This window comes from Artemia sp. Qi Xiang Cuo, chromosome 16, assembly GCF_049724085.1.
Source record: "Artemia sp. Qi Xiang Cuo chromosome 16, ASM4972408v1, whole genome shotgun sequence".
Classification (NCBI taxonomy): domain Eukaryota; kingdom Metazoa; phylum Arthropoda; class Branchiopoda; order Anostraca; family Artemiidae; genus Artemia; species Artemia sp. Qi Xiang Cuo.
Window position 1 is genome coordinate 38,554,331 of NC_142809.1, and position 27,490 is coordinate 38,581,820.

The 27,490-nt window shown below is 34.5% G+C and overlaps 1 protein-coding gene across 1 annotated transcript in view; it reads left to right on the forward strand.

The window, feature by feature from the left end:
- LOC148942881 (signal peptide peptidase-like 2B) overlaps positions 1-27,490 on the forward strand; it is a 104,379-nt gene that overhangs the window by 18,659 nt on the left and 58,230 nt on the right. The window contains exons 2-8 of the mRNA XM_089102096.1: positions 574-702; positions 1,455-1,598; positions 7,562-7,684; positions 10,774-10,916; positions 13,883-14,058; positions 22,003-22,108; positions 25,386-25,532. Of these exons, the coding sequence (XP_088958222.1) occupies positions 574-702; positions 1,455-1,598; positions 7,562-7,684; positions 10,774-10,916; positions 13,883-14,058; positions 22,003-22,108; positions 25,386-25,532 (968 nt within the window). The remainder of the gene's footprint in view (positions 1-573; positions 703-1,454; positions 1,599-7,561; positions 7,685-10,773; positions 10,917-13,882; positions 14,059-22,002; positions 22,109-25,385; positions 25,533-27,490) is intronic.

Consider the following 27,490-nt stretch of genomic DNA (forward strand, 5'->3'; position numbering starts at 1 on the left):
ATCTAGCAAACTTGCTACCTAGAAAGCCACTAGGTCGCATGGAAAATATCAGATATTATACTGAATGTTGACATTCAGTATAGACATACTGAATGTCGAAAAATTATATGGCCTCTGATAATTTTTGGTCTTTTTAGAGAAAAACATTGAGAATACATATAAATCTTTCAACGCTTTTCGATGGAGCTCAAGCTTAGAATTGGAGTCCCCTTTGATTTGGAATATTAACCTCACAAACCAGAGCCTAAAAAAAAATTACTAGGCCCTTTGATGCTTGGGCCACGGGTTTTTTTTTTTGCCCTTCTTTCTCCCAAAGGCTTTACTCACTGGTCGAAACCTTGAATAAGAGAATAGACCAGGGAATTGTTTGTGAGTAAGGGATACTACTTCATTGAAGAGGTTTTATTCCTCCTGGGATATTTTAGCTAAGTTTTATGGAAGCATCCCCTTTCCATACCTTGATATTTTTTATCATGTCTCAAGCCACTGCATGCTTTATTTTTCGCCAAATAACGGTGGTTTGTGCTTTGAATAGTTAATAATAGACACTCACTATTGTACTGTCTTTTTTAGGGTTTATCTGCTGAATTTGTGAGCCATTCACCCGCTTTGCTGTTAGTACAAACACCAGATCGCAGAAATGAAACGCTTTGTGCTGCTTTTTACCCAAATTTGACGACCTTACCAGATGTTCCATCACAGGTAATATGGTTACAGCCTTATGAAAGACGGTAACGTATTACGCCTACGGTAAAACCTCAACATGTCCCTATAGCCGTAACGTGTCGCTCCGTTGTCTTTATAGAAAAAATCTGACCTCTGGTCGAATTTATGGATACAAAATTATGTGCTGGAAAGTTATTACGTATAAGTCTTACCTGGAACCAAAAAGGATGGTTTTGCTTGCTCTTTAACCAGAGCTTACAATGTGTGAACCCAGTGGGGTTTTGCAGTCCATGTTTGAGAAAACTGCATTAAGTTGTTTTGCCAAGCCATGTTTGAAAACTTGTTTCTTTGACCTTTTTTTTTAATTTTGGGTGGAAAACTCAGTTCTAAAAACCAAGTAAGTAAAAGTTTCAAACAGATTTTTTTTCAACTCCCCAATGTTGCATTTTTGTAATAAATACAAGAATTGAGTCAGATTTCATGTTTTCGAACAAACTAATTAAGCATTAGCTTAAAGCATGATACCTTTAGAAAATAAAAAACATCGAATTGATATCGTGAACTAGAGGATAAAATTGTTTTTGACACAATGTGTATTGAGGCTGTCTTCAAGGAAGATGTCATCATTTTTTAAAGAAAATGTTAATCTTTGGACATAAACTCATGCTGCCCATGGAACGTAAATGACATTTTATTTAAGTGCAGTAATGCGTTAGTTAAAAACGCAAGAAAATTTACTTTTCCCTGAAGACTCAATTTCGTATATAATCTAATTATTGTTTTCGTAGGTGTTCTACGAGCTTCTTGATCGGACACCTTGGGATGGATGCTCTCGTAACGGTACTAAGCCTTTCCCATTGGATCAGGGTGGCTTTATTCCAATCCTAAATCGTGGTAACTGTACAATCGAGGAACGAGTCAACACACTCAAGGTATTTAAAAAAATAATAATAATAACAGTAGTCATGTACAGAGGCTGGGAGATTGCGCGTGACCATTGTCTTCGCGAACTAAGCACTTAATTATTGAAACAATTTGCTTAGTAATTTTCTTGTTAATAACAAAACCAGAGTCTATAAGAAATCAAATACACTAATTGTTTAAATGCAATACTTTTTCATTAATTAAAATAAATAAATGTAATTTTTTCAGGTACAAGAATTTACATTAGTAAAAATCAGAGGTTTCCACATTGTGTGTGACCGATAGCTATAAGGTAAGATAACGTCTATTTGAACCAAGGATAGGGCTAAATTAGATAGAAATTGACCACTAAAATGACACATATCAACACTCAAGGATAAAAAAACACCATTAATAATAGAAACTTCTGCACAAAGATAATACAGCAAAACCAACAAGTAACAGCACACGTATTAATAAAATTAGCAAAGCACTCTAGCTATTAAAGAAAACTAGTAGAGTGAATTGCGAATCTTCAGATTACCCATGACTGCTGGCTATGCAAATTACATATTTAATTAGTAAATGTTATTAATAATTTTGAAATAGAAGGCAAAACAGAAATTAGTTTTCAATTGTTGATATTATTATAATTACTGCTACTACTACTAACAGCTCACCGCAGCACCAAGCCGCCTGAGGCCAACACAGCTGAGCACGCTCCTCCTCCATCCCAATATATTCAATGCTTTCCTCTTTACACCCTCCCAGGAAGTTCTCATTTCCTTTAAATCTTTCTTTATGGCATCCTCCCACCCCAGACGAGGATGACCTGCTTTCTGTTTAGTTCTAGACGGTTGGCTGAAAAGGACTATCTTCGGTAATCTGTCATCCTTCCTCTGCAGAACGTGCCCTAGCCATCTCAATCTTTCTTTCATTATAGTCCTAGAAAGCGGGATTCAACCACATATTTTGGACAGCCTACTGTTTGAAATACTGTCAGTCAGCCGGGTACCCAAAACAATCCGTAGGCAATTTCTCTGGAAAACATCTAGCAAATCTTTATCCGTGTTTCGGAGCCCCCACGCTTCAGAGCCATATTTGATCATTGTCATCACTGTAGCTTCCAATGTTCTAATCTTGGTTTGCAGACTTATCTTTCTATTCTCCCAAACTGCGAAAAAACACCCAGAGCCTGGCTTTAGCTACTATAATTCAAAAATCTTTGCGACACCCACTGCTTTTATTAATAATACTAAAAGGGTAAGTGAAGCTATCCTCCTGATCGACTGTTCCGTTACCCTACGTCCCCTTATCATGTTCAGTCATTTCAATTCTTAATGACTTATCCTTCTTAAAATACATTTTTAGACCTATTCAAGGATCGTGAGCCTGCAAAACCTCTAAAAGTTCATTTATTTTGCTCACAGTTACATCTAGGATGCTTAAATCATCAGCGTAATCTAAGTCCATGAGATTTTTTCCTCCTCATTTGATTCTGTGGTCTCCCATTGCCTTTCCTATGCTACTCAAGACAAAGTCCATCAAAATGATCCATATAAAGGGGGATAGAACACAATCCTGCTTAACTCCTAATTTAAAACAAAACCAGCTGCTAACCTCATTTCCTACCTTAACTGCAGCAGTGTTATTCTCGTACATAGCACTAATTACTTTAATGTATTTGTCTGGTATACCATACAAAGATAAAACCTTTAGGAAAGCTCTTCTATCAACAGAATCAAACGCTTGCTCATAATTTATAAAACTGAGGACCATAGGTGTTTCACAACTCAGGCACTTCTCAATTATTAACCTAAAAGTGAAAATTTGGTCGACACATCCTCTACCTTTTCTAAAACCGCACTGTTCTTCTCTTAAAACTTTGTCTACAGCATCTCTCAGTCTAAAAAGAATCATATTACTAAGTAATTTGCATCCTACAGAGACCAGACTAATGCCTTGATTATTACTTCATTCACTCTTATTACCTTTCTTATACAGTTGTTTAATTAAGATTTTCCTAAAATATTATTATTATAATGTTTACAATTCTGTTACATTATTATTCAATTTTATTAATATTATATTAGAATTCAATTATATTGTTATAATTGAATTGTCACATAATGTTCCTATCATTAACTAACTGTCATTATTGGTATTCAGAAGACCAAGAGAGGGGGGGGGGGCATTTGGAGCTTGAATTGCAATCTGTATGCCGCGCATCAGGGTACAGAATAAGAATCAACTTGTAAACGAAGTTTATGAAGCAAAACAAATAAGTAATAATGTACTAAGTAAAATTATAATAAGTAAATAAGTAAAAATATATAAAGAATAAGTAATAAGTAAAAATATATTCATATATACTCTGTCTACCACTAAATGTATCAGGTATAACATATTAATACTTATCATAAGTTATCAAATTAAGTGACGTTTGGGTTTCTACTTTATAAGACTTCTTAGTTAATTACTTAAGAAGATATGCTTCGACAATCAGTTAAAGAATAAGAAAATATAAACTGAAAAAAGTGAAGATACGCAACCGTAAATTTAAAAATAAATAGGAAACAAAACTTTAAATGAGACAGACAAACTAGACCAGGCAACTTTTAACACATAGAGAGTTGACTTTTCAAAGACTCGTTTTTAACATCATTTTGCAAAAATACGCTGAGTTACTTACTGACTATGTCATCTTTTAGTGAAAATTTTATTTCTCATTTTTTCTATTCTATTTGATTTTCTTAATTTTTTACCTACTTACTAGTAAACACTGTGAACAATAAAGCTACATAACAAAATAGTTAGAAGAAATTGACCGCGTGAGATAAGGTAAGATATTTATTGCAAAAAGTTGCTGTCACAAGCCCCGAGAAGCTGAATTCAAATTTTGGGCTTAGCAAATAAAAACATGATAAAACAAAACATAAGAAAAAAACACGAAAACTAAAAAACTGGCAAAGAATGCTAAAATTACAAATATCAGAATGGAAAATCATTCTTTACTCAATAATTAAACTGGGAAATGCTATAACAAGTTAAAAAGACGAAAACCGGTATATATATATATATATATATATATATATATATATATTTATATATATATATATATATATATATATATATATATATATATATATATATATATATATATATTTATATATATATATATATATATATATATATATATATATATATATATATATATATATATATATATATATATATATATATATATATATATATATATATATATATACATATATATATGTATATATATATATATATATATATATATATATATATATATATATATATATATATATATATATATATATATATATATATATATATACGAGAAAAAAGAGGGGAAAACACAAGCGAACAAATGTACAACCTGGCAGGGACCAGTGCTAAATAGTTAAAGAGGGAAACTAGAGGGATATTTTGTTTATTTTTTTGTAATGAAGGGACAAAGGTTTTTTCGAATCCGGAGATACAGCATGGAATGTTAGACAAGGAGGAACGGGCTAGGAAACTCCCCGAGAAAGGCAGAATCTGGGGGGGGGGGGGGGGGGTTTCAGAAAAGTTTGTTCTGTGCGGGGGTTTATCGTTGCATTCAAAGATATGGAGGCACAACATGCGTCTCCTGTACTCAAGGGTTTCTAACCTAACTTTTGCAAAAGGAGGGGGTATGGGACTTTGCAAACTTTGAAAATTATTCACGTGACTCTTTCTTATAGATTCAATTTTATATGACTCTTCCCTGGAGATGCCTGGGTGCCACACTGGACAAGTATACTTGAGATGAGGGCGGACAAAGGAAGTATAAACCCTTAAAAAATGGGGAGGGGGTTGCCAAGTTTATTCAAAAGCTTTAAGAGGGAGGATGCATTAACTTTATAGATAGTATTTTTGGCATGGATGCTCCACTTTAAGTTACAAGAAATTTTGAGGCCAAGTAACTTAAGGGAGGGCAGGGATATTTCAGAAGGGATATGATTAAGAAAATGGGGTGGAGAGGTAAGGAAACACATTGACATAATCATGGACTTAGAGGGGTTATTGTGGACCTAAGCAATATAAGAATTTGGGATATTCGAGTTTTTTTTTGGGGGGGGGGGGATTCGAAAAAGTGCCAAAAATAGACAAATTATATGGGAAATATTAGGAAATATGTTAAAAATAGAAACTATTCCCAGATATTTTTTGCTGGGGATGGGAAGGGCTATTGAGCCTGAATCTCTCTCTTCCTTTTGTGGTCGTTCCTGGAGGAAAGTATAGTAGATAATCCATCTTAACCACGTGTATTAAATTATGCAGGCAAAGAATCGTTTAGCGTTTTAGCTATGAGGCGCACATAATGTATTTTGAAGCCAAAATCCTTATGTTTGAAGAAACATTTCTTTGATTTAACTTTTTGAAATTAAGAGTAAAATAAAAGGGAAATTACAAACAACGTCATTCGTTTCACAAATACAGTTTTGCCTACAACATTAGTCTTGCTTTAAACCATGAGTAAGATAACAGAATCAGTTTTGCTAAAAGTTCAAAATGAATATGTTTTTGCACAATGCTAGTGTATTTTCTGTATACTAACAATATCCTAACTAATTTATAATCAACATACAAAACAGAATATATATGCTTTCAAAAAGTATCAAGTTGGATCCAAATAAATCTAGCCTTAAATTGAAACCATACTGATCATAAACGGGTAACTAGGCAACGCTGCATTGACTGTGGCGCTATTAGTTTGGATTTCACTTAAACCTGAGTTAAAGCTCCAAAGAATCCTCTCGTATCAATTACCCGTGCTCTTTGTACCTTTATTTAAGTTTCGCTGTGTATAAAGGTGGTCAGTCCTCTTTTTAGAAAAAAAATTAAGTGTTTGAAAAGTCGCTTTTAAAAACTCTGTTTAACCTTTTCTTTAGTAAGCTTTCTGCATAGTGTTCAACTAAAGTTTTCTTGTGATAATAAATGTAGAAAAAATTTCGAATGGTGTTATATGATAAATTGCAAGACTCAGAACACCGGCAAATTCTATTCCAAGATACTTCACCACTCTCTAGCGTTTCTTAGGAAACTGGGAGTAATACTAAACTGCAGTATTTGTGTGTCAAAACCATGTAGACAATAGAGAAGCTTAAGAATTGACCTGTTACATTTTTGTTTTGTGATGATATTTTCTAAATTAACCTTAAGTGAAGAGTTTGAAAAAAAAATATAGTTGAATATACTGTTTTTTTGGACTCCAAAGTCTTTGAAGAATATTAACTTTGTTTTGAAGATTAACATTTAAATATGTGGACAATTTTTTATTTTCGTAATGCAGTCCTTGATTTTGACTTATAATGATTGAACTAGCTTTAAAGTTGGATTATGTTATTACCGCACTGCAGTGGTTTCCTTTTATCTTCCTGCCTTTTGTCTTTTGTTTTCTCGTTTAATCTTCTTCTTTTGCCTGAAGATTTTTTTTGCTACTTGGTGTTTTTTTCCAACGTAATTATGTGTTAGGCTGGCGCGTTGAGCTCTACTGTCCATTGACTAGAGTTAGAATTTTGTTCTAGTTACATTTTATTAATAAGTCTTTCATGTTCAATCGAAAATGTAGGTAATATTATATGAAATACTATGCAAGGTTTTTCGTTTTCTTTTACTCATTCAATGCCAAAGGCAACCCTAAATTTGTGTTAGTATTATTGTGTTATTGGAGCGTTATGGGTTCCTATTCATATTTTCAGTATATTTCTCGGAACTATAGTCATACTTTTAACCAAATGCTACTCAACTCAACAATGAGTTCGCATAACCCTTTCCTTTTGAAATGTTTCTGACAAATCCCTGAGAAGAATAAACAAATGAAAAGGGGCTTTAACTAGTTCGGCTACAAAAAAGGACATTGTGCTTTTGTATGATTGTACATATTTCAGATGAATAGATTTTGAGCTTGATTTTGTTTACTTCTTTTTGTCATTTTTAGTCTGCTGGATTTGCTGGAATGATTATCGTCACTCCAAGAGCTTTGAGGATTCTATCCAATGTCACCATACCAAGTGATTTTCAAATTGTGCTTATTAATCCTAGTACTAAGGAGGCAATCAACGTAAGAATTACTTTTTTATATTTTTAAAATTAAAGGGTAATTGACCTTATATTGGCTGTATGCCAAAAACCCAAAAGGGATTTTTATTCAACGTAGTGTCAACATATGGAATTACCTCCATGTTGAGGCTCTTTCAAATGACCTATTCTTCAAGAGGAGGTAAAGTCAAAGAAAGACTAATAACAATAAAAACAATTTGCAGGACTTATATTGGCGCCTTGAAAAAAAGAAAGGAAAAAATTATCTGTTTTTGTGTTTTAACACTATAATTAGAACTTGGTCCCCGAAGAGATTTACGGAGATGAGGAGTCTAGACTTCTTTCATATTTATAGTTTTCGACCAAACTTTCGGAAGAGATTGTTAGCACAGGGGCTCCAAATAGGGAAACGTGCTCGCGGAGTTACATTATCCTTAATTAACAAGTCAATGATTATCTCCCTAAATTAAGATGGAATAATAAAAGCCGATGGCAGGAGATGAATAATTCAAAAACGAGAGTTGAATAAGAGGATTCATCTACCCTGAATTCAATTTAAAGACAGATGTTAATTTATTTTATTATCTGTTTATTGACTAAATATGTAAGAATACATAATAATATTTAGACAACAGACCCCAGAAACCAAGGTTGTATAGAAGAATTAGAGGTGCATAACGTAGCAACGGTAGACCTCCAATTGAGTGGATCTTATGCCAGAGAACAGAGTTCATTCAGTGTAGTTTAAAAACTTGTTGTCATCTCAAATGCCGCATACACCATAAAAAACAAAGGGTAAGCACGTGCAAGAAGAACTTAAATGAAAATAGTATGAAAGAAAATTAAAAACAAGACTAAGGGGACGTAGAAATAATTAAGAACAGGGATGGAGGTAGAGGGGACGTGGAGATAATTAAGAACAGGGAATTAAAAGAAAAAAGACGGATGAGAATGAGAGAAAAATAATAGAAAATATGACTGTTGGTGCTGACTTAGACTAATAAAACAGGAAATTTAATAAAAAGTTTTTTTTTTTTCAATGACTCACGATTAGGTTATTTATTTGCTTTTATATTAACCAACAGAATTTTCAGTTAGTGTGTTTCAGACAATAAAGAAAACACCTTCAGTTACCAAGTGGCTTTATTTTTGCACTCTCAAATGCTTTCAGTTAATCACTAACTCAACTGTTGCTTAAAGAGCGGGAGATAGATGGGTCTCTCATTCCCCGTCATGGACCGAATAATTTCTTCTTGTTTTGAGTTCTAATATCTTTCTTACTTTCGTTCAAAAGGAAAAGTTTTTGTTAATTTCATTTTGTTACATTAAACTTTCATTTAAAAAAACTTTGCTATTTAAAGAATTCAACTAATTATCATTATTGTCATTTTTCATTTTTACTTATGTTTTTTTGTTTTTCTTCTTCTTTCTCGTTGAATCGGAAGATACACTATAGACGTAGCCAAGACTTAACTTTTCATCTTTACTTTCATTCTTGTTAAATTTTTTCGTGAAAAAAGTGAAAAAAAAAGGTTCGTTAAATTTAATTCTAAAAGATAAGTTTTTCGTAGTTTCCTATTATAGCTTTTGTTTTGTCATTCTGCCTACTGCTTTTGTTTCTGTACAAACGTAAAACAATATTGAGAACGAGAACAATGAACGAGAATGTTTACTTACTAGGAGAATACCAGACGCATAAATGGTTCGGCATCCTCCCATCCCTTCCACCTCCATTATTCCCAAACAGAGTGATTACAATTTCATGTGGTAAAATTTATGAAGGGTACTAAAGGTGAAATATGGTTGTCACAAGTAGGGGTGTCCCAAGGCTCGTTTTATTTGGGGGGTGATCTTCGTAAATTTTACCGAATCCTTACCTGAATTATGCCGAATTTTCTGCAGAAATGAAGAATTCTGCTAAGTTTCGGCCGATTTTGCAAAGTTTCTGCCAAAATTTGCGCCCTCGGCGAAAATTTTACCGAATGCCGAACTGTTGGGGGGGTTGCCCCCCTCTTCCCTCCTTTGGGACGCCCCTGGTCACAAGTGTCTCCATTTACACTAATAAAGTATTAAATTGTAGTCTAAAAGTACTGCTTTTAGACTTTTAATGTTTGAAACAAAATTAAATTTCTCTCCTCTGTTTTATTTTATTCTATAATTTAACCAATTTTCTGAAAGCTATTATAAGCCCAATAGCATTAAAATAGCAAATAATAGCCCAATAGCATTAAAATAGCAAATAATAGCTCGGTTAGGCTGAATAGACTGGTTTGCAAAGTGTGAAGATGGCAGCAATGATTTATAAAGAAAATGGTTACCATAAAAACATATTGCAAATACAAGTGTACGAAATAATTTCATTGACATAGACATCGGTTTAACCTTCGCTTGAAGGAATCAAAGAATAGCTTTAATGGAATAATCCCCTCATGGAGATGGTTCCAGTTGAAAGTTCAAATTGCCCAAAAAAGTTTTTAATCGCTCTATCCCAAATGTTTCATTTATTTAGAGTGAGCCAACTGCCTACTTTTTTGTATCGTCACCCTGATTATCACTTGATCAGTGATTTTTTTTCTTTGGGAAGGAGTTGAGTTTTATGTATGATTGTTTTCTAGGGCCTTTGATCTGGTGCTAAAGTTTAGTAAATCAGTAGAACCTATACATTGTGTTTTTATGCATCCTTGAATATTCCCTAATAGGCTAAGCCACTCTGGAAAAGAACAGAATTCATATAAAATGTAGCTTTTAATTCTGTGCAAAATAGAGATCCCCATGCTCTGGAGATCAGACAAGATCAGTGAATTTTTCTTGGTGACAACTTTTTACAAAATGAAAGAAAAAGTCGATAAAACTGTAGTTTCTAGTAATTAGGGTTTCTAGTAATTACTACTAATTAGTAATTAGTAGTAATTAGGCTTTATAATGTATATCATATGTGATTAGGTGAGGTTGTCATTGAGTAAGGAGTGTTGCAAACCGTCTGTCCAGATGTTGGTGGATTTTCCTCAAACGTTTTAGAAGTATATAAGCCTCTGCAAAGGTACCCATCAGAGCACTCTTAAAAATAATTTCATGCGTGGATAGTTATGTAACACTTTTTCTTTTTGACAGAAACTCGGGAAAAATCTCAAGATCTCAGCTTACAGTCCGTCGGAGGGTGTGTACTTCGATGGTAGTCTCTTGCTCATTTTTGCTCTTGCAGTTGGCTCAGTTGCAATAGGTTCCTTTTGGAGTGGAATAGTTCGGTATCATCTGTAAGTATTAATTTCTTGGCCCTCCATTAGTGTCATATATAAAACGTGCTAAATAATTTAATTTTGCTTAGGTATTCTTCAAAATATCATTATTGAATTAAAAAAATTAAATTGTGTTGGATTTATATTAAACCGTTTAATGAACAAGACAAAAATAGTTAATAAGGTAAAATCATATTTATTTCTGGCTATCTGAGTTTTATTTGTGGTAATTTAATGTTTCTTTTTTTGTATTCAGTTTTTTCCCCTTATTGTCCATAAATGCAGTAACGCTGTATAACAACACGACTTTTCGAGTGTAATGAGCAGTTTGATCGTCAATCAATTTGTAGGTTTATTCATGATCTTTGTAGCTGCAATTATTGATTTCTTCTTATCAATTCACAGGAAATGCCTTGATACTGAAGACATTACTGAATCTGGAAAACATCCAGTAAAGCCTCCTCCGTTTTCCAAAGCGCTCATTTTTTAGAACTATACTTGATTATTGGCATACCCTTGGATTTTAAATATTCCTAGTCTTGGTTTATTTACGCAGGCTTATTTTTCCATTTTTCGAACTTTTTTCAATTGGGAAAAATCACCCTGGCCCTAGACTATTCTACTTGTTACTTCTTCGCTGCGTCCACCTTCCTTAATAATAAGAAGACGAGAAAAGATATGTGTAAATAAAATAAAATAGGGATAGTTTCAGCCAGGCAAAAGGAAAAAACAGTGCAAATATGAGCAGCCAAGGCCTCTGCTCAGCCGTCCTCAGTGCATAAATAGAAAAATAAAAACGGACCTTTAAAAAACAACCACTAAAATAAAAGAAACCCATGTACCGGTGAAAGAGCAACTGAATAAAAATCGATACTTAATGACAATTCAGCGTGCTAAATCTGAATTCATTTTGTTTACTATTTTTTTTTTAAATAAATCGCTTCCAAATCTGGTATGATCTGACATTTATCAAGTTGCGATATGTTATAATATAGAAGAGAAAAATCTGGATTAATAATTTCAATATAAATGGAAATTAAGAAATATATACACCAAAAATCGATACCATAAAAATCATTTCGTGAGTCTCAGCGTCGGCTGACAGTCTCAAAGACAAAGACAATATTTTTCCAGATCCACAGGAACTTCCAAAGCAATTTTGTTAGAAATTGATGGGTAATTTTTAACGTGTCAACAGCTTGAAAAGCTGACAAAAGGTTATTTTAAAACAAAAAAAGCATAACTTTTAAAATCTCTTACTAAATTTAAACAAAACGCTGTTTATTCAATGTACGTACAGCATAAATAATATACATCCTGTGTCGGAAAAAGATTTCAATCAAGGTGGTTAGCACAACAGGGAACTTCCAAAGCTGTCAAATTATTCAGTGATTCAATTTTGAGCTGAGTTTTAATGTTTTCCTAGGAGGTACGCTAAAATATTTTTAGAGACTTTCTTTTCTGAACTTAAAAATGAAAGTCTTCTCTATTCAAGCAAAAAAAAAAATTAGCATTTGCTAATGACGTAAGTTTCATAAAATCCGAATATCTCTATCTCCGGCCAGGGTCATATCCAGAAATTTTTTTGGGAGGAGGAGGGTAAAAAAAAAATCAGAAAAGCATCAAAAATTTGTTTATATTCATTTTTGTTACGTTTTTACGAGTCGGACAAACATTTCAGGAGGGGGGGGGGTCAAACCTCATAATTTAAGTCATAAAAAAAAAAAATTCCGTAAAGATTGAAACAGCTGGATACGGTTTTGTCGTGGTCTGAAGACAGGTAGGATTTGCTAATAGGCCCAGTAGGTTGTTGGCTCTAGGGCCAATGGTGTCAAGGGCCCAATGAGACTAATCTGTCACGAAGAATTCTATCTGGAATAACTTATATTTTCAAAGAAATATTTGGCAAAAAAATGATTATTGACATCACAATCATGAAAGTATTAGAAAAGAAAAGCAACTAATGTCCCATTCATGAACTAAACGATCTTCAAGTCGGGTACTCCTCTTGTCAAAATGGAAAGTTCTCTAAGGGATAGACTGAATTTATCTTTTCTGTGATAAACCCACTGAAACTTATGGGTCAGTTATACTATAATAAAATGAAAAGTGAGTGACATTATTCCCTAAAGTTTCTAATTGACTCCTTAGCCCCATTTTCAATGTTTTATAGTTTATTTTCAAATTTGGTGATAGTTTCATCTCCTTTCCGAGTATCTTCACTAATTCTTACTTTAAAACATTGAGTATGTTGATTTATTAAAAACATACACAAACGAAAACTTTCTTTGATACCTTCTTGGAGGAGAGGAGATGAAAATCTTTGTAAATATTAGTATCCGAGTTTTCAAATTGTAACTTACGGTAGCTTTCCATGTTTAGAGTAAGTTTTGAAACGCTCGGTAGATTAAACTTTTCTAGCCAGTTGTTCGTAAGAACAATCAAAATCATGCCTCCCTTAATATTCCTCCTACCTCCCCCTATTTCTTAATAACCACCTACTTCTTATACGCAATGGCTTCTATTCTGTACTATTTGCCAGCTGTTAGTTTTCTTAATTTAGTTTTGAAATTTCCTTAGTTTTATTGTTTAGTCTCTGTAACTGTTAAAGTACTTTTTTATCGTAGTAAAGAGCAGAATTGAAAATTTAATTTATCAGAATTAGTCTCCTCCTGCTCTCCTTTCTGGTATGTGAGATATTAATACTGTACATAAGCTGCACCACTGTAGAGCTTCTCCTTTACTTTAAACAAAAGATCCTCGAAAGTATGTATCACCTGTGTAGAATCTCGGATTTAAATCTGTATTTTTAGTCTCTAAAAATAATTTTAAAAGGCTGATTCTCAAAGTTTCAGTTAAAATGGTTAAATTTACCCTTAGTTGTAGTAGTCAATCTATATCTTGTTTTTTTTTATGATCTTAGGCTTTGAATTAAATTTCGACTAATATTGTTTTAAATCTCACTAACGTTTGTGTTTTTATAGGGTATCTGGGTCATCAATGGATGTTACCAGTAGTGTAGATAGAAGTTCGATGTACTTACCGAGAAAATTATCAAAGGAAGAGGTCTCCGTTTCTTTGACCCCTATGATGATTGTCATCTTTGTTTTTTGTATGGTCAACATGCTTTTGCTATTGTACTGGTTTTTTGATTACTTGGGTAAGGTTTTGTTCCTTTTCTTTGTAGTTTTCCTTTTTTCAAGGGAGGAGGAACATTTGATACACAAAAAGGTCAAATTAGATAAAAATTACTATTTTTTAATGTGTATTTCTTTTTAGCATTGACAGTACCAAAAAAAGAGCTTTAAAAAACTTTACGAAAAAAGATATTGTCCGTTGAAAAAGAATATGGTCAAAACTAGTCTAACGTACATCGCTCATCTAAAGTAAAAATGTATTCTTTTAAAACAATTTCTTAGACCACGCTATTTTGCCTGAAACAGTCTGAAAAACAGTAGTATACAGCCATGACCACTGTGGTTACACGCAAAGCAAATAATCAGATATTTTGGGACAATGTCAAGGAGTTTTTCTCTTTGCATAAGGGAAAAAAGATAATTGTCGTAAGGGAAGAACAGCAAAAAAAAAAAAAAAATTCTAAATTAACATCAAAAATAAATTTTGCAAAAAATTAACCCTGGAAACAACTAGTTACAGTCAAAATAACTAGTTCCAATTTTGCTGCTGAACGAAATGATATCTTAGAATGTTTTGTTCTTTGCCTTCTATAATTTCAATGTCGTGAAAAGTATATACCATTGCTTTATAATGTTCCCCCTGTTTTGTCTTAAGATTTTGAAATAGGTCTACCCTTGATGAACATGTGTTCCGCTGTATCAACTGATAAAACTTCAGAAACCCCTAAATGCCGCCTATTTTACTTATCCTAACTGAAAATGTTAAATCTCTAGATTAGGTTTACGTCTTCTACTTTTAATGTCTTTTGGTGTTGATGGCTAATAACATATATATCAAACTCAAGACAATCCCAAATCCATTTTTTTTAATAAAGCTAATTGAACATAGGCTAGCAAGGGTCTATCCAGGGAGATACACCCTAGGTCTAGCAAGGGGCTACCGGGTTTTACCTTTCACCTCTCCCTCTACATTTTTTCTGACTCATAAAAATCTAAGAAAATGCATAAAAACGAATTTTTTATGCATTTTTTTAAGTTTTTTGTACTCCCCCCCCCCCAAAAAAAAAAAAATCTTCAATACGCCTGTGTGCACTATTGTGAATTTAAGGTAGCAACAATGTAGATCAGCTGTGAAATACATACCAGTCACTAGTATTGAAATAATGGCCTATGGCAGGGAGACCTAAGCACGATACCAAACCTGATATATCAAGGTGTAAGATTTCCAGCAAATTTGCCAACGCTGATCAGGCAATAACATTAGAGGGAAGTCTGAGGTTTTTCTGATTTTTTCCAAAATTTCTCAAATTTGAGGGTCTTCTCTGAAAGACCCCTGAGGATCATATCGGTAACTTTAGAAATTAAATTCTTTGCAAGCTAATATGGACTTACTATAACTTTCATAAGTTCCTGCCAAATTTCTGAAACACTACGTTATACTTGGGCTATTTCTTTTCGTTTTAGGTTCATATGAGCTTTTATCCATTTATGTCTATCCAAAATGGTACGAGAGTTTCAGTCAATATAAAAGCGGCAGGGTCGTATCCAGGATTTTTTTGTTTGGGGGGGGGTGGGCTACAAAGAAATTTTTCCAGGGGGGTACAAAAAAAACTTCTAAAAACGTATCAAAAAATTTGTTATATTGATTTCGTTACGTTTTTACGAGGAAAAAAATTGGGGGGGGGCCAAGCCCCTAACCCCCCTCCCCACCCACCATTCCGTGGATGCGGCATTGAAAAGCGTAAACTAGGTAAGTAAAGGATTTTTTGCCGCGGGGTACGGGACAGCCCAGGGCAATTCCTTTGATGCTTGACATTTTTGTGGCCATAAACTATCAAGTGTACTCTGATTAAGCTTGCGATTCACTTATGTAACCCAGTCCCCTAGTATTGAATGCATGTTTATGGCATTCGTTTGACAAAAAAAAATTGCTTCAACTGTTTCTTGCTTGTCTAGATTTATAATACCACTGTCATCTCTAATCTCTTAGTCCTAGCTCTCTGAAGACTATCAAAAGGCTTAAAGGCTCAATGGAGGTATTTTTGGTGCCTGTATCGTGAAAACTAAGCAGTGAGAGTTGTTTTAATAATTTATTTATAATGCTGTATATATTAAAGAGATGTTGAGCAGCCTAATGAAAACAAAAGGAGAACGTCGAAAACCAAACACAGATTAAAAATAATTTCAATATAAACTAAAAATTTACGATGAAATTAATTACATAGAAAAAATCAAACAAGATGATATTTCTGGTGTTTTAACATTGGCCAATAACCTTGCAGTAAAAGAATCGACTGGTTTCGATACATCGAATAAAGTCTAGACAGAGAACATAGATCGCGATTTGGATAACTTTAGAATAACCTGCTCCAAGGCTCAATCTTAATTGTTGCATTGGTTTGTCTTAATTGGCCACTACTACCACTACTAACAACAACTCACCGCAGTACCAAGCCGCCTGAGGCCAACACAGCTACGCACACTCCTCCTCCACCCCAATCTATTCGAAGCCTCCCTTTTTACACCCTCCCACGAAGTTCCCATTTCCTTTAAATCTTTCTTTATGAAGTCCTCCCACCCCAGACGGGGACAACCTGCTTTCTGTTGAGCCCTAGATGATTTGCTGAAAAGAACAACCTTTGGCAGTACTTCATGCTTAATCAGCACAACGTGTCCTAGCCACCTCAGAATTAATTTCATTACAGCTAAAGAACGCGGCCTTGAATCGCATCTTTCGTTTACCCGATTAATTGACATATGACTTGTCAACTGAGCACTAAGAACAATCCTTACACAATTTTTCTGGTAAACATCTATCAAATCTTCATCCACTTTTTTGAGCGCCCACGCTTCAGAGCCATATTTGACCACTGTCATTACTGTAGCTTCTAATATTCTAATCTTGGTTTGCAGACTTATCTTCCTATTCTTCCAGACTTTTTTTAATTGTGAAAAAACACCCTGATCCTTGGCTATTCTATTTTTAACGTCTTAACTGCTCCCACCATCTTTACTAATAATATTACCAAGGTAAGTGAAGCTGCTCATCTGATCAATCTTTTCATTACTCAACGTCACATTTTCATCTTCACTTATTCCTAGCATTAGTGACTTAGTCTTATTAACATTAATTTTCTAATCAATTCTAGAACCCTGATCTGTCAAAACCTCTAAAAATTCATTCATTTTGCTCATACTTTCATCTAGGATGCTTAAATCATCAGCATAATCCAAGTCCAGGATACTTTTTCCTCCCCATTTGATTCCGCGGTCTTTCATTGCCTTTCCTGTGCTCCTTAAGACAAAGTCCATCAACATAATCCATATAAAGGGGGAAACACAGCCCTGCTTAACTCCTGATTTAATGCAAAACCAGCCGCTAACCTCATTTCCTACTTTAACCGCAGCAGTGTTATTCTCTTACATAGCACAAATCACTTTAATGTATTTGTCTGGTATACCATACAAGGATAAGAGCTTTACTAAAGCTCTTCTGTCAACAGTATCAAACGCTTGCTCATAATCTATAAAACTGAGGGCCGAAGGTGTTTGAAAACTCAGGCACTTTACAATTAATAGCCTAAGAGTGAAAATTTGGTCGACACATCCTCTACCTTTTCTAAAACCGCACTGCTCTTCTCTTAAAACTTTGTCTACGGCATCTCTCAGTCTAAAAAGTATCATATTACTAAGTAATTTACTACCTACAGAGACCAGACTAATGCCCCAATAATTACCACACTCACTTTTATCACCTTTCTTATAAAGTGGCTTAATTAAGGTTTTCCTAAAATCGTTAGGTACTTCCCCTCTTTCAAAAATCATATTCATAATCTTCAATAAATGATTTCTGACCTCAGAGCCACCATATTTAAGAAACTCATTTACCACCCTATCAACACCTGGAGCCTTATTATTCTTTAATCCTTTTAATACTGTTGCTAATTCCTCCTCACAAAACAAATCTTCCTTCACATCCAAGGTATCACAAACTTTTTCACTTTCCTCTTCATTTTGTCCTGTAACTCTATCCCGGTTTAGCAAATTCTCAAAATGTTTGGCCCATCTCGCTTTAGTTTTTTCCTTATAGCTAATTGCGACCCCATTCCAATTTTTAGCTGGGATAAGTGCGGAGTGACTACTCCTTCTCAATTTTTTAGCGTGCCAGTACAATATTTTACTATTATGCCGTCTAGCTGAATCTCCCAGATCCTCGGCAATTTTATCCATGGCCTCAACTTCACATCTCCTTAGTTCATATTTTAATTCTTTATTCACTTTCTTTTCATTTCTTTTGTTTTTGTACAATCTATCACTCACATAATTTTTGTATAATTCCTTTCTCCTTTATATTAAACATAAATATTTTCCACTAATATTCTTAGCTGCAATTCTAGCTTTCTTCTCTAATACACCTTCAGCAACTTCACAAATTTTTTTTTTTTAATTATTCCAACCATCTTCCACATTATCAAATTTTAAACTCTCAAGTTTAGTATTCAACTGTTCCTTGAAAATTTCTTTCAAATTCTCTTCCTGGAGTCTACCAACATCATAACTTCCTGGGAGGTAGTTACCCTTCCGATATTTCAGTTTTAAATTAACCCTTGACACTAATAGATGGTGATCTTTACTTTTAATATCAATAGAAGCACTCTTATATACCCTAGTATCTTGTATTTATCCTGCCAGTCATCGGTTTACTCTAACATAATCAATAAGGTTTGCTGTCCTACCATCACGTGAATACCATGTTAACTTATGAGCCATTTTATGACCAAACACCGTATTGGTTATAGCTAGATTGTTATACCTACAAAATTGCGAAAGTCTGTATCCATTACTGTTTTCTTTTCCTACACCAAATTTACTTAGGCTGGGATACCATCTATCCCTATTTCTACCAACCTGGGCGTTAACATCCCCCAGTAATAACATCATATTTCTACCGGGGACCTTGTCTATTTGTTCTTGTAACTCTAAGTAGAATTCATCTGAGTCCCTAGTATCTCCGTCAGTCGGTTCTACAGGGGCGTTACTACTATAACTGATACCCTGAACTTTCTAGTCATAATATGAGCAATTAGTATTCTATTATTAATACCTTCCCAGCCTAAACAAGACTTAGCAGCTTCCGTATTCATCATGAGCCCTACTCCCTGTCTATGTACCCCATCCTTCCTGCCTGTGAAAACAAATTCTATATCACCTAATTTCATGCTTCCTACCCCTGGGATATGAGTATCTGAAACTCCAAATAAGTCCAGTTCGAATCTGAATTTGACAGTCAAAATGTCGATACGATAGTCATTTTTTAATGTCGTAACATTCCAAGTTCCAATTTTCATGTTCTTTAAATCATTGAAATTATTTTCGCCTCAGGAAAAGCAATGATCCCGGATACCAGTGCAGGACGGGGATCACATATCTTCTCAAGTCTACACCGAAGTGCTTAAGCCAGCTTAGAACCGGACAGCAAGAAGTCCCTGGGACCTCCATGCATGGAGGCTTTGTGCAATCTTGGACCCCTCTTGGTTACAACATTGTTCTCAGTACTTAGCGATGCTCTTCTATCAAAAAGAGTTGAAATTCTGCACAGACATTCTCAAGCCTATTACCTCCGACTCATTATATATTCATGCTTACAAATATTATGCTACTACGGGGAGGCAGCCCATAATAGATAAATTAGCTAGGAAGAAGTTTTTCAGCCCAAAAAAACACTTCAGAAAATACTAAGCCCAGAAGAATTATCCATTAGTCAGAAACCCATGTAAATGCTTTGTCCTTTACTAGGGTATAATTTCCTTGAGAGGTGCCACTCCTCACGTTGGAATAGAGTTAATGGAAAGCTCCCCAGTCTTGCAGGTGCACCAAACATGTCTAGGCAACCCTTTGCGGAGTTCGTTGTCCATAGATCTTGATCTTATGCTCTTCCACAGTTGTCCTCCTATAGAGGATCCTCCCGCGTTGGTGTTCTGCATCACCGTGCAATTTAACCCATTACTGGGAGAAATTATGCAACTCATGGGACTTGAGGACAAACCTGTGGGTCCTTTTGAGTGTACATTTGAGGGGCCTTCTTCCTCCTCTACCTGTATTTATGACCCCGGGCGAGGGTGTCCCAGAGTCTATTATGGACCCCCAGGGACAAGGTCCCCCCTTGGTCCGTGCCTCCTATGGAGGTACCCAAACACGCAAACTACTTATAAATATATATAACTCACTAAATATATATTGGCCAATAACTGTAGTTAAGATCTTTTATTTTAGGGTAATATTATGAATAAGGACCCAAAAGGCCCTAATAACTCTTAGAGTAAATCACTGTTCTATTTTGCTTTATTAATCTTAATATTGAAGCGATTCCTTGTTGCAGGTTGAATTTGCGATTGGTCCAAAACAAGAATAAGCCGCAGTCTCTTCTAATCATCTGAACTAGACCAATTTTAAATAAACAACAAGCATCACTTGATTGACAATTTATTTAGTATATTAATAAAGGTATTCCATATTAATGAAAACTATTACCTAGAAATGACGAAAAATTCGTTGACTGCCGAATCCTGTAGATTTTTTATGTTTTTTTTTTCTCTTAGCATCTATTTCATCGTATGCTCCTACAGAATTAACTTCAAAGAGTCGGTACGACTCCAGCATTCCGTGATATTAGTATTTTCATAATCTACCTATTTATCGTCGCTTTATTTGTTGGTATCATTCACATGTCATAATCAATAAACCTATGAACAAAACAAAATAAAATATAAGTAATTAATCTTCCTTTATTGTACATTAGCCAATGTATGGACTAGTAGATATAAAACCATCGTATCCCCTATTAAAAAAAAAAAAAAAAAAAGAAGAAAAAAAAAAGTTGCTCTTCCCGTCCCAGGGTGTCATCTACCGGTAGGAAACCTTTCCTATACCACATGTGTAATTTAAAATATAATCATACTAGCTTATCCGTCGTGTGTTGCTGCGATCTTAAAAGAAAGGACATTCCACCCCCCTGGAGAATTTCCCCTTGCGGAAACCCTCTCCCTCCAAAGAAAATTTTCCCGCGGAACGTCCTCCCTCAAGGGAAATCCTGCCTTCTCTTACTGAATTCCCTCTCACGATTAATTTTCTCCACATAACAAACAAAGATGGTATTTTTAAATTTGGAAAAGATTGCTGAATACCAAATTCAGGGAGTTCACTGAAATAGTAATTGTGTAATTCCAGAAATTTGTTAGATGACAAAATTCATGATTAACTAAACCATTAATTGAATATCCTGGAAATGTGAATAACATTGCCAGAAGAGGGCTTCTCTAATTTCATCAGCGTTAAAGTATTAAGAAGGACTCGGGGGGGGGGGTATACCTAAAACCTCCCCAAGAGTGTACTAACTACTCAAAAACTTCTTTAATTTTCTCGGGGATCAAATGAACAGTTTAGTCAAGGCCGTAATCAGGAGAGGGGTTTGGGTGTTTGAACCCCTCCCCCCCCCCCCCGAAATGTTTGTCTGAGTCGTAAAAACGTAATAAACATCCATAAAACTCATTTTTGATGCGCTTTTTGATTTTTTTTTTGTAACAACCCACCCTCCCACCACCCCTAACAAAAATCTTGGATACGGTCTTGAGTGTTGTAATGCATAAAGGGCAGACCTACAGACATACATCCCATATTATATGTATAGATGTAATTTATGACATACTACCTAACTAACTATTCTCCATACATTTTCCGTGCTCAGAATTACACCAGAACTCCCGAAAATTCGACAATTTTTTCACCAGATGATTAATGCATTATTATTCAAGCTAGCCACGTATTTCTCTCCGTTGTTTATTTTAAGGAGTTAATGAATTCTTTCTCGTTTAATAAGAATGGGAGTAGCTGGGATTTGTAGGCCCTACCTATAGGCATGTTTAAACCTTATTTTCTGTACGAGTTCAACAATTTTCTCTCTTTTCTAGTTTATGTTATCATTGGACTTTTTGCCTTTGCATCTGCTACTGCAGTTTATCAGTGCTTGGAGCCACTTTTCATGAAAATTATGCCAAAATGCGTTTGTTCTTATAAGTAAGTATGAGTTCAGATATTTCACATCTCTCTCTCTCTCCCCTCTCTCTCTTTCTCTCTCTCTTCGGTAATTATACTATAAACATAACAGTTTATAATACCTTCCCAGAACATACTTTGGTATAAATGTATGACCATTCGACTACATAAGGAGACGTGCTAAGAAAACAATTATTTGCAATTGAATTTTCTTAAAAATTCTTAGCAATCTCTCTCTCTCTCTCTCTCTCTCTCTCTCTCTCTCTCTCTCTCTCTCTCTCTCTCTCTCTCTCTCTCTCTCTCTCTCTCTCTCTCTCTCTCTCTCTCTCTCTCTCTCTCTCTCTCTCTCTCTCTCTCTCCGTAGGTTGTCTTTGGATGTTTTATATTCTTATAAAAGCGATATTAAAGCACCAAAGCTTGTTATATTTTAAGGTCAGAATCTACGACAATTCTATTTGAGCTAAGAGACACAAAATTTCGCTATGGGAGAAATAGTTAACTTGAGGAATCATCTCTTGCAGTTATATAATAAATGGATATGTAAATGGAAAAAGCAAGAAGCGAAAAGCTATCCGAGATTCAAATATGCTTAGCTCATGAGACGAGCGGTTTAGAAACAAAGTTAATTAAGTCATATTCTTGTATAATTTGAGAGTCAAAATTTAATTGACTCTTGACCTTGCTGTCAACAACTACTGCTGTATGATAAAGTTGCATATGGTCAACAGGGCTATACAAAAAACTGCCAGTTTCTTGGCTTTATTTACTTCAAATGTCGCTACTCTTTGAGGGGGGGGGGCAGGTAGGTTTGAAAAGAGTCCCCTGAGTTTCCTTAAGTAGGTTTTGCCATGCATACGGATATAAAAATAAACGGCTGTTGCATTGTACGTTTTAGTAAGTCGCCCTACAATCCTGTCCGTTTAGTTAGTTCAGCGGGCTTCGGAGTTTTATTATTACTGACAAAGCGTATTTTTTCTTATTTTTCTATTTTCTTACTATAAAGTTTTACTCATTAATCCATACTTTTCATTTCGTTTTAATTGTTACCAATCTATCAAACTCCTCTTCAAGATTTTGGGCTGGCCAACAGCATCCCTTCCCCCTTCGACTTGCGCGTTGTTTAATTTGTTTAGTTTCTCTTTGATTTACAGGAATATGTGCAACAAAAAGAAAAGAAAAAAAGGTAATCGAAATTCTTCAGCAATTTTTTTTTAGTAAATAATAATTTCACAGGTTTCCTGCAATATTGAGACGCTAATATGCCATCCGTTTTACTTTCTTGGTTTGTTTATGTAGTTTATTGTGTAATCCCCTGGTATATATTATGAAGTGCTGGCCACGGCGCAAGAAAATATACCTTTACGAGCAATTCGAGGCGGAAAAAGAAGTTTTCTTGTTTCCACTGGTTCTGAGGATGAAATGCCGCTTGCCACTAATGGGGGTAAGTGGTGGGCGACTCTCCCCTTTCTTTTGAGGGACGAGTCTTGCCTGCCCTAGCCGGTCTTAAGCTGGCGGGTAGATGTTTTCACCGGCAAATCTAACTAGTTCCTGTCATCACAACTGCTGATACTTTTATTTTATTACTCCTACTACTACAACCTGTACTCTAATGCTGATACTTTTATTTTATTACTCCTACTACTACAACCTGTACTCTACTTTTCACTGTTACTGCTGTTACCCTACCAGCTTGCGAATATTCCCTCTAAGAACCTCGACTGGTGAACAACCCCTTCCCTCACCCCGTCAGCTTGTGTGGTGTTTAATTTGTATATTTCTTACGTGTACGGGAATCTCTTCATCAAGAAGGAAAGAAAATTGAAATTCTAGTCACTGTCGACCTGACATTTGCGAGACAAATGGATTTACCATAAACGAAGGTTCTGATTCATCGAACTTATAGAAAGAAGAAAAGTTAATAATAGACGATTTAATTACTAGTTAATTACTAGACGATGAATTCAAAATGGAATGCTGTCAATCATTCAAATAACTTAGTGTTTGAAGTTAATTTGTACATGGGGCTGACTGTTTACCAAAAGTTTCAAGGGAAAATAGAAACTCAATATCATACAATAGCATAGTTGCAGGTCAGGATTTTTAACGTTAGGTCATGTTTTCGGTTTCAATTTTGACGAATGAATAAAAATTTTGCAATAATGCACACTACTCACTAAAGTGTCAAACCACTGAGTTCTGAGTTCTTTAATTAACAATAAAAAAAAATCATAAACAAAAAAGTACTTCAACCAAATCATAAGGCTCCATGACCGGGAAAGAACAGGGGAGAAAAAAAAAAAATATAAACCAAATCCCAAAAAAAAAAACCAGTCGCCCACCTTAATAATCCCCAGAATGACAAGCTAGGCAGGGGATAGCACATGATTTCACCAACTCAAATAAATATCCAACTCAATCCAGAGACATCAACTCCAAGGGAAACCAGAAAAAACTTAATTACTAGCTAGAAAATCTCTAACATAATTTTTTAACATACCAAACGAGTGGCAGCTTCGTGCAAACACAGGAAGCGTGTTCCAAATCCTGTTGCAAGTTGTCAGAGGATTGAAGTCAGACCTCACTGATAGAGTATGAAGAATCTGTATTTTGCTAGAAGTGCGGAGTGTCCGAAGTGCTGGAAGTCCGAAGACCAAAAAAGTGGGTAACAGTCACTTCTGTTTAAAATACTGAATATTTCTGATTCCAATATGACTAAGTCCATAATTATATTTTCAAAAGAACAGGTCTCGTATTCAAACACCTAAGCGAATAACAGAAATAAGTAAAAAAAAATATTATACTTAATAACTGGCACAATAAGACCAGCGATGTATTTTCATTTGATTTTTCGTTTTTTTTTACACAATGGATTTTGCTTCTAAACAATTTAAATAGCTGTAGCTGTACACTTGAACTAATGTGGTTGCTATTTAGAAACTTCCGAGTGCCATCTAGATAAAAGTGCAACAGGAAATGTTACACTAATATTTAGAACTTTTATTCTTGGTAGTATCAATGTTTCAAAAAGAATCCCAGATTAAAAAATAATTTGAATCGAATTTACCATATTTTTACATCACATTCACGAATTTACACCACATACATTAACTTGAAGATAAAAACACAGTATCAAAATATAATCTTAATCATCAGTGATGACAAAACATGTAAAAACAATGTTGCCAGCAACAACAAATAATAAAGAAGACTTTTCAAATCCGGTAATCCAAAAGGCATTCTATAATGCCGGTAATCCGGCATTCTTTATTAGATACACTTTATTTATTTATTTTTTCAGTGAATCTGCGAATCGTCGCAGCATAGTCTTCAGGCTGAGTCAAATAGTTCTCTTCACTATTGCCTGCAGTCTTTCTATCATTTGGGTAGTCTACCGGAAGGAGCCTTGGGCCTGGATATTACAAGATATCCTAGGAGTTGCTTTTAGGTACTTTTTCTTGTGAAACACTTTTATCAAAGCAATAGATGTATAGACTCTATAGAAGTAAGCCAGTAAAATTCTAAATGGATTTTATTTATGAGTTAATTGCCCCAGAGCCTCAAATTGGAAAACTTGTCAAAAGTATGTTAATCTAGCTTTTTGGTGTCTTATTTAATTGAGAGAAAGAGAAAGAAAGAAAGAAAGAATGTTTCGTGTCTGATAATCCAAAAGCAGGTATATTATTCATCATAAATTCCTCAGGGGAATTACGAAGGTGAAATATACATTTTGTTTTTTTTTTATTGTTATTGACCAACAGTTTTCTTTACAATAAAGCTGTTTATCTAGCATTAAAGATAAGACATACATTTTGAAAATCTCATTTTTCAGACTGTTTTTGCAATTAATAGAACTGACCTTATAACTTGAGTCTCAAATGGGATATAAGCATGTGGATTAGACCAATCGATCGAGTGAATTTTGTTTAACAAAATTTTTATAATATGCTTTGCGGCCCTTTTCTATCTTCTTCCACCAGTTTTAATCGCCACCGTCGGCGGCTCGGACATTTGGCTTCGCGTATTATCCTCGTATCTTTCGAGCATTAAAGATAAGACATACATTTTGAAAAGCTCATATTTCAGACTGTTTTTTCAATTAATAGAACTGACCTTATAATATGAGTCCCATATAGGATATAAGCATGTAGATTAGACCAATCGATCGAGTAAATTTTGTTTAACAATATTGTTATAATATGCTTTGCGGCCCTTTTCTATCTTCTTCCACCAGTTTTAATCGACACCGTCGGCGGCTCGGACATTTGGCTTCGCGTATTATCCTCGTATCTTTCGAGCATTAAAGATAAGACATACATTTTGAAAAGCTCATATTTCAGACTGTTTTTGCAATTAATAGAACTGACCTTATAATATGAGTCCCATATAGGATATAAGCATGTAGATTAGACCAATCGATCGAGTAAATTTTGTTTAACAATATTGTTATAACATGCTTTGCGGCCCTTTTCTATCTTCTTCCACCAGTTTTAATCGCCACCGTCAGCAGCTCGGAAATTTGGACTCGTGTATTGTCCTCGTATCTTTCGAGCAGTACTTAGCCCATCAGCTATTGCATGATGTGATTCTGAGTCAAGGTTTCTGATTTATTGTTTCCAGTGGATTTTTTTTTTTTTTTGAGATTCCGACATTGTAATATAACGATGAACAAAATATTGTGATTAATAAATTAATAATTATTGATTAAAAGTGTAATAAATATTGGTTTGGATATCTAGGTTTGCGAAGTTTTAAAATAATTATTTTAAATAATTGCTTAGACAACACTGCCTTTGCACTCACAGAATTTAACAAATAAAAATATAGAGATAACGGGCATAATATTTTAAAACAAAGCAGTGGACAAAAAATAATAAACTACTGAGATACACAATCTCTATCTCCCTTTACCTTCCTCATTCAAATGCTCATTATTTGCGAAACCCATCCACTCCATGTAATCCCGGAGGCTATTGTATATACGTTCCAGATAGTTGATTCTTTTAAGTTTCTTTGTTGCAAAAGTTATAATGCCACGAATAATTATGCTGTTGCTGAGGCCAAATCCGCATATCTAGTATTTTATTAGTTTACGCAGATTCTTTACCATCTTGTATGACAATTGTCCTTCAATTAAGAAAAATAAATAATCTAACAAAATGCAAGAACAATAAGATCTGTAACAATAGTCTGTAGCTTGTTAGTGTGGTCTCCATTTAAGTTCATATTATCGAAAGTTGTGTTAATTGTTTTTTTACAATAGGGTGATAAGTTTCCTCATTTTTTTATTCTACCAGGTTTGCGGAATGGTGGTAAAAGATCTGAGGAATCTTTTCCAATTTCCTATTATTTTTTTTTGAAATCATAATTTATACCTTTCGTTTTTGGCAAGAGGATATGTCGCTT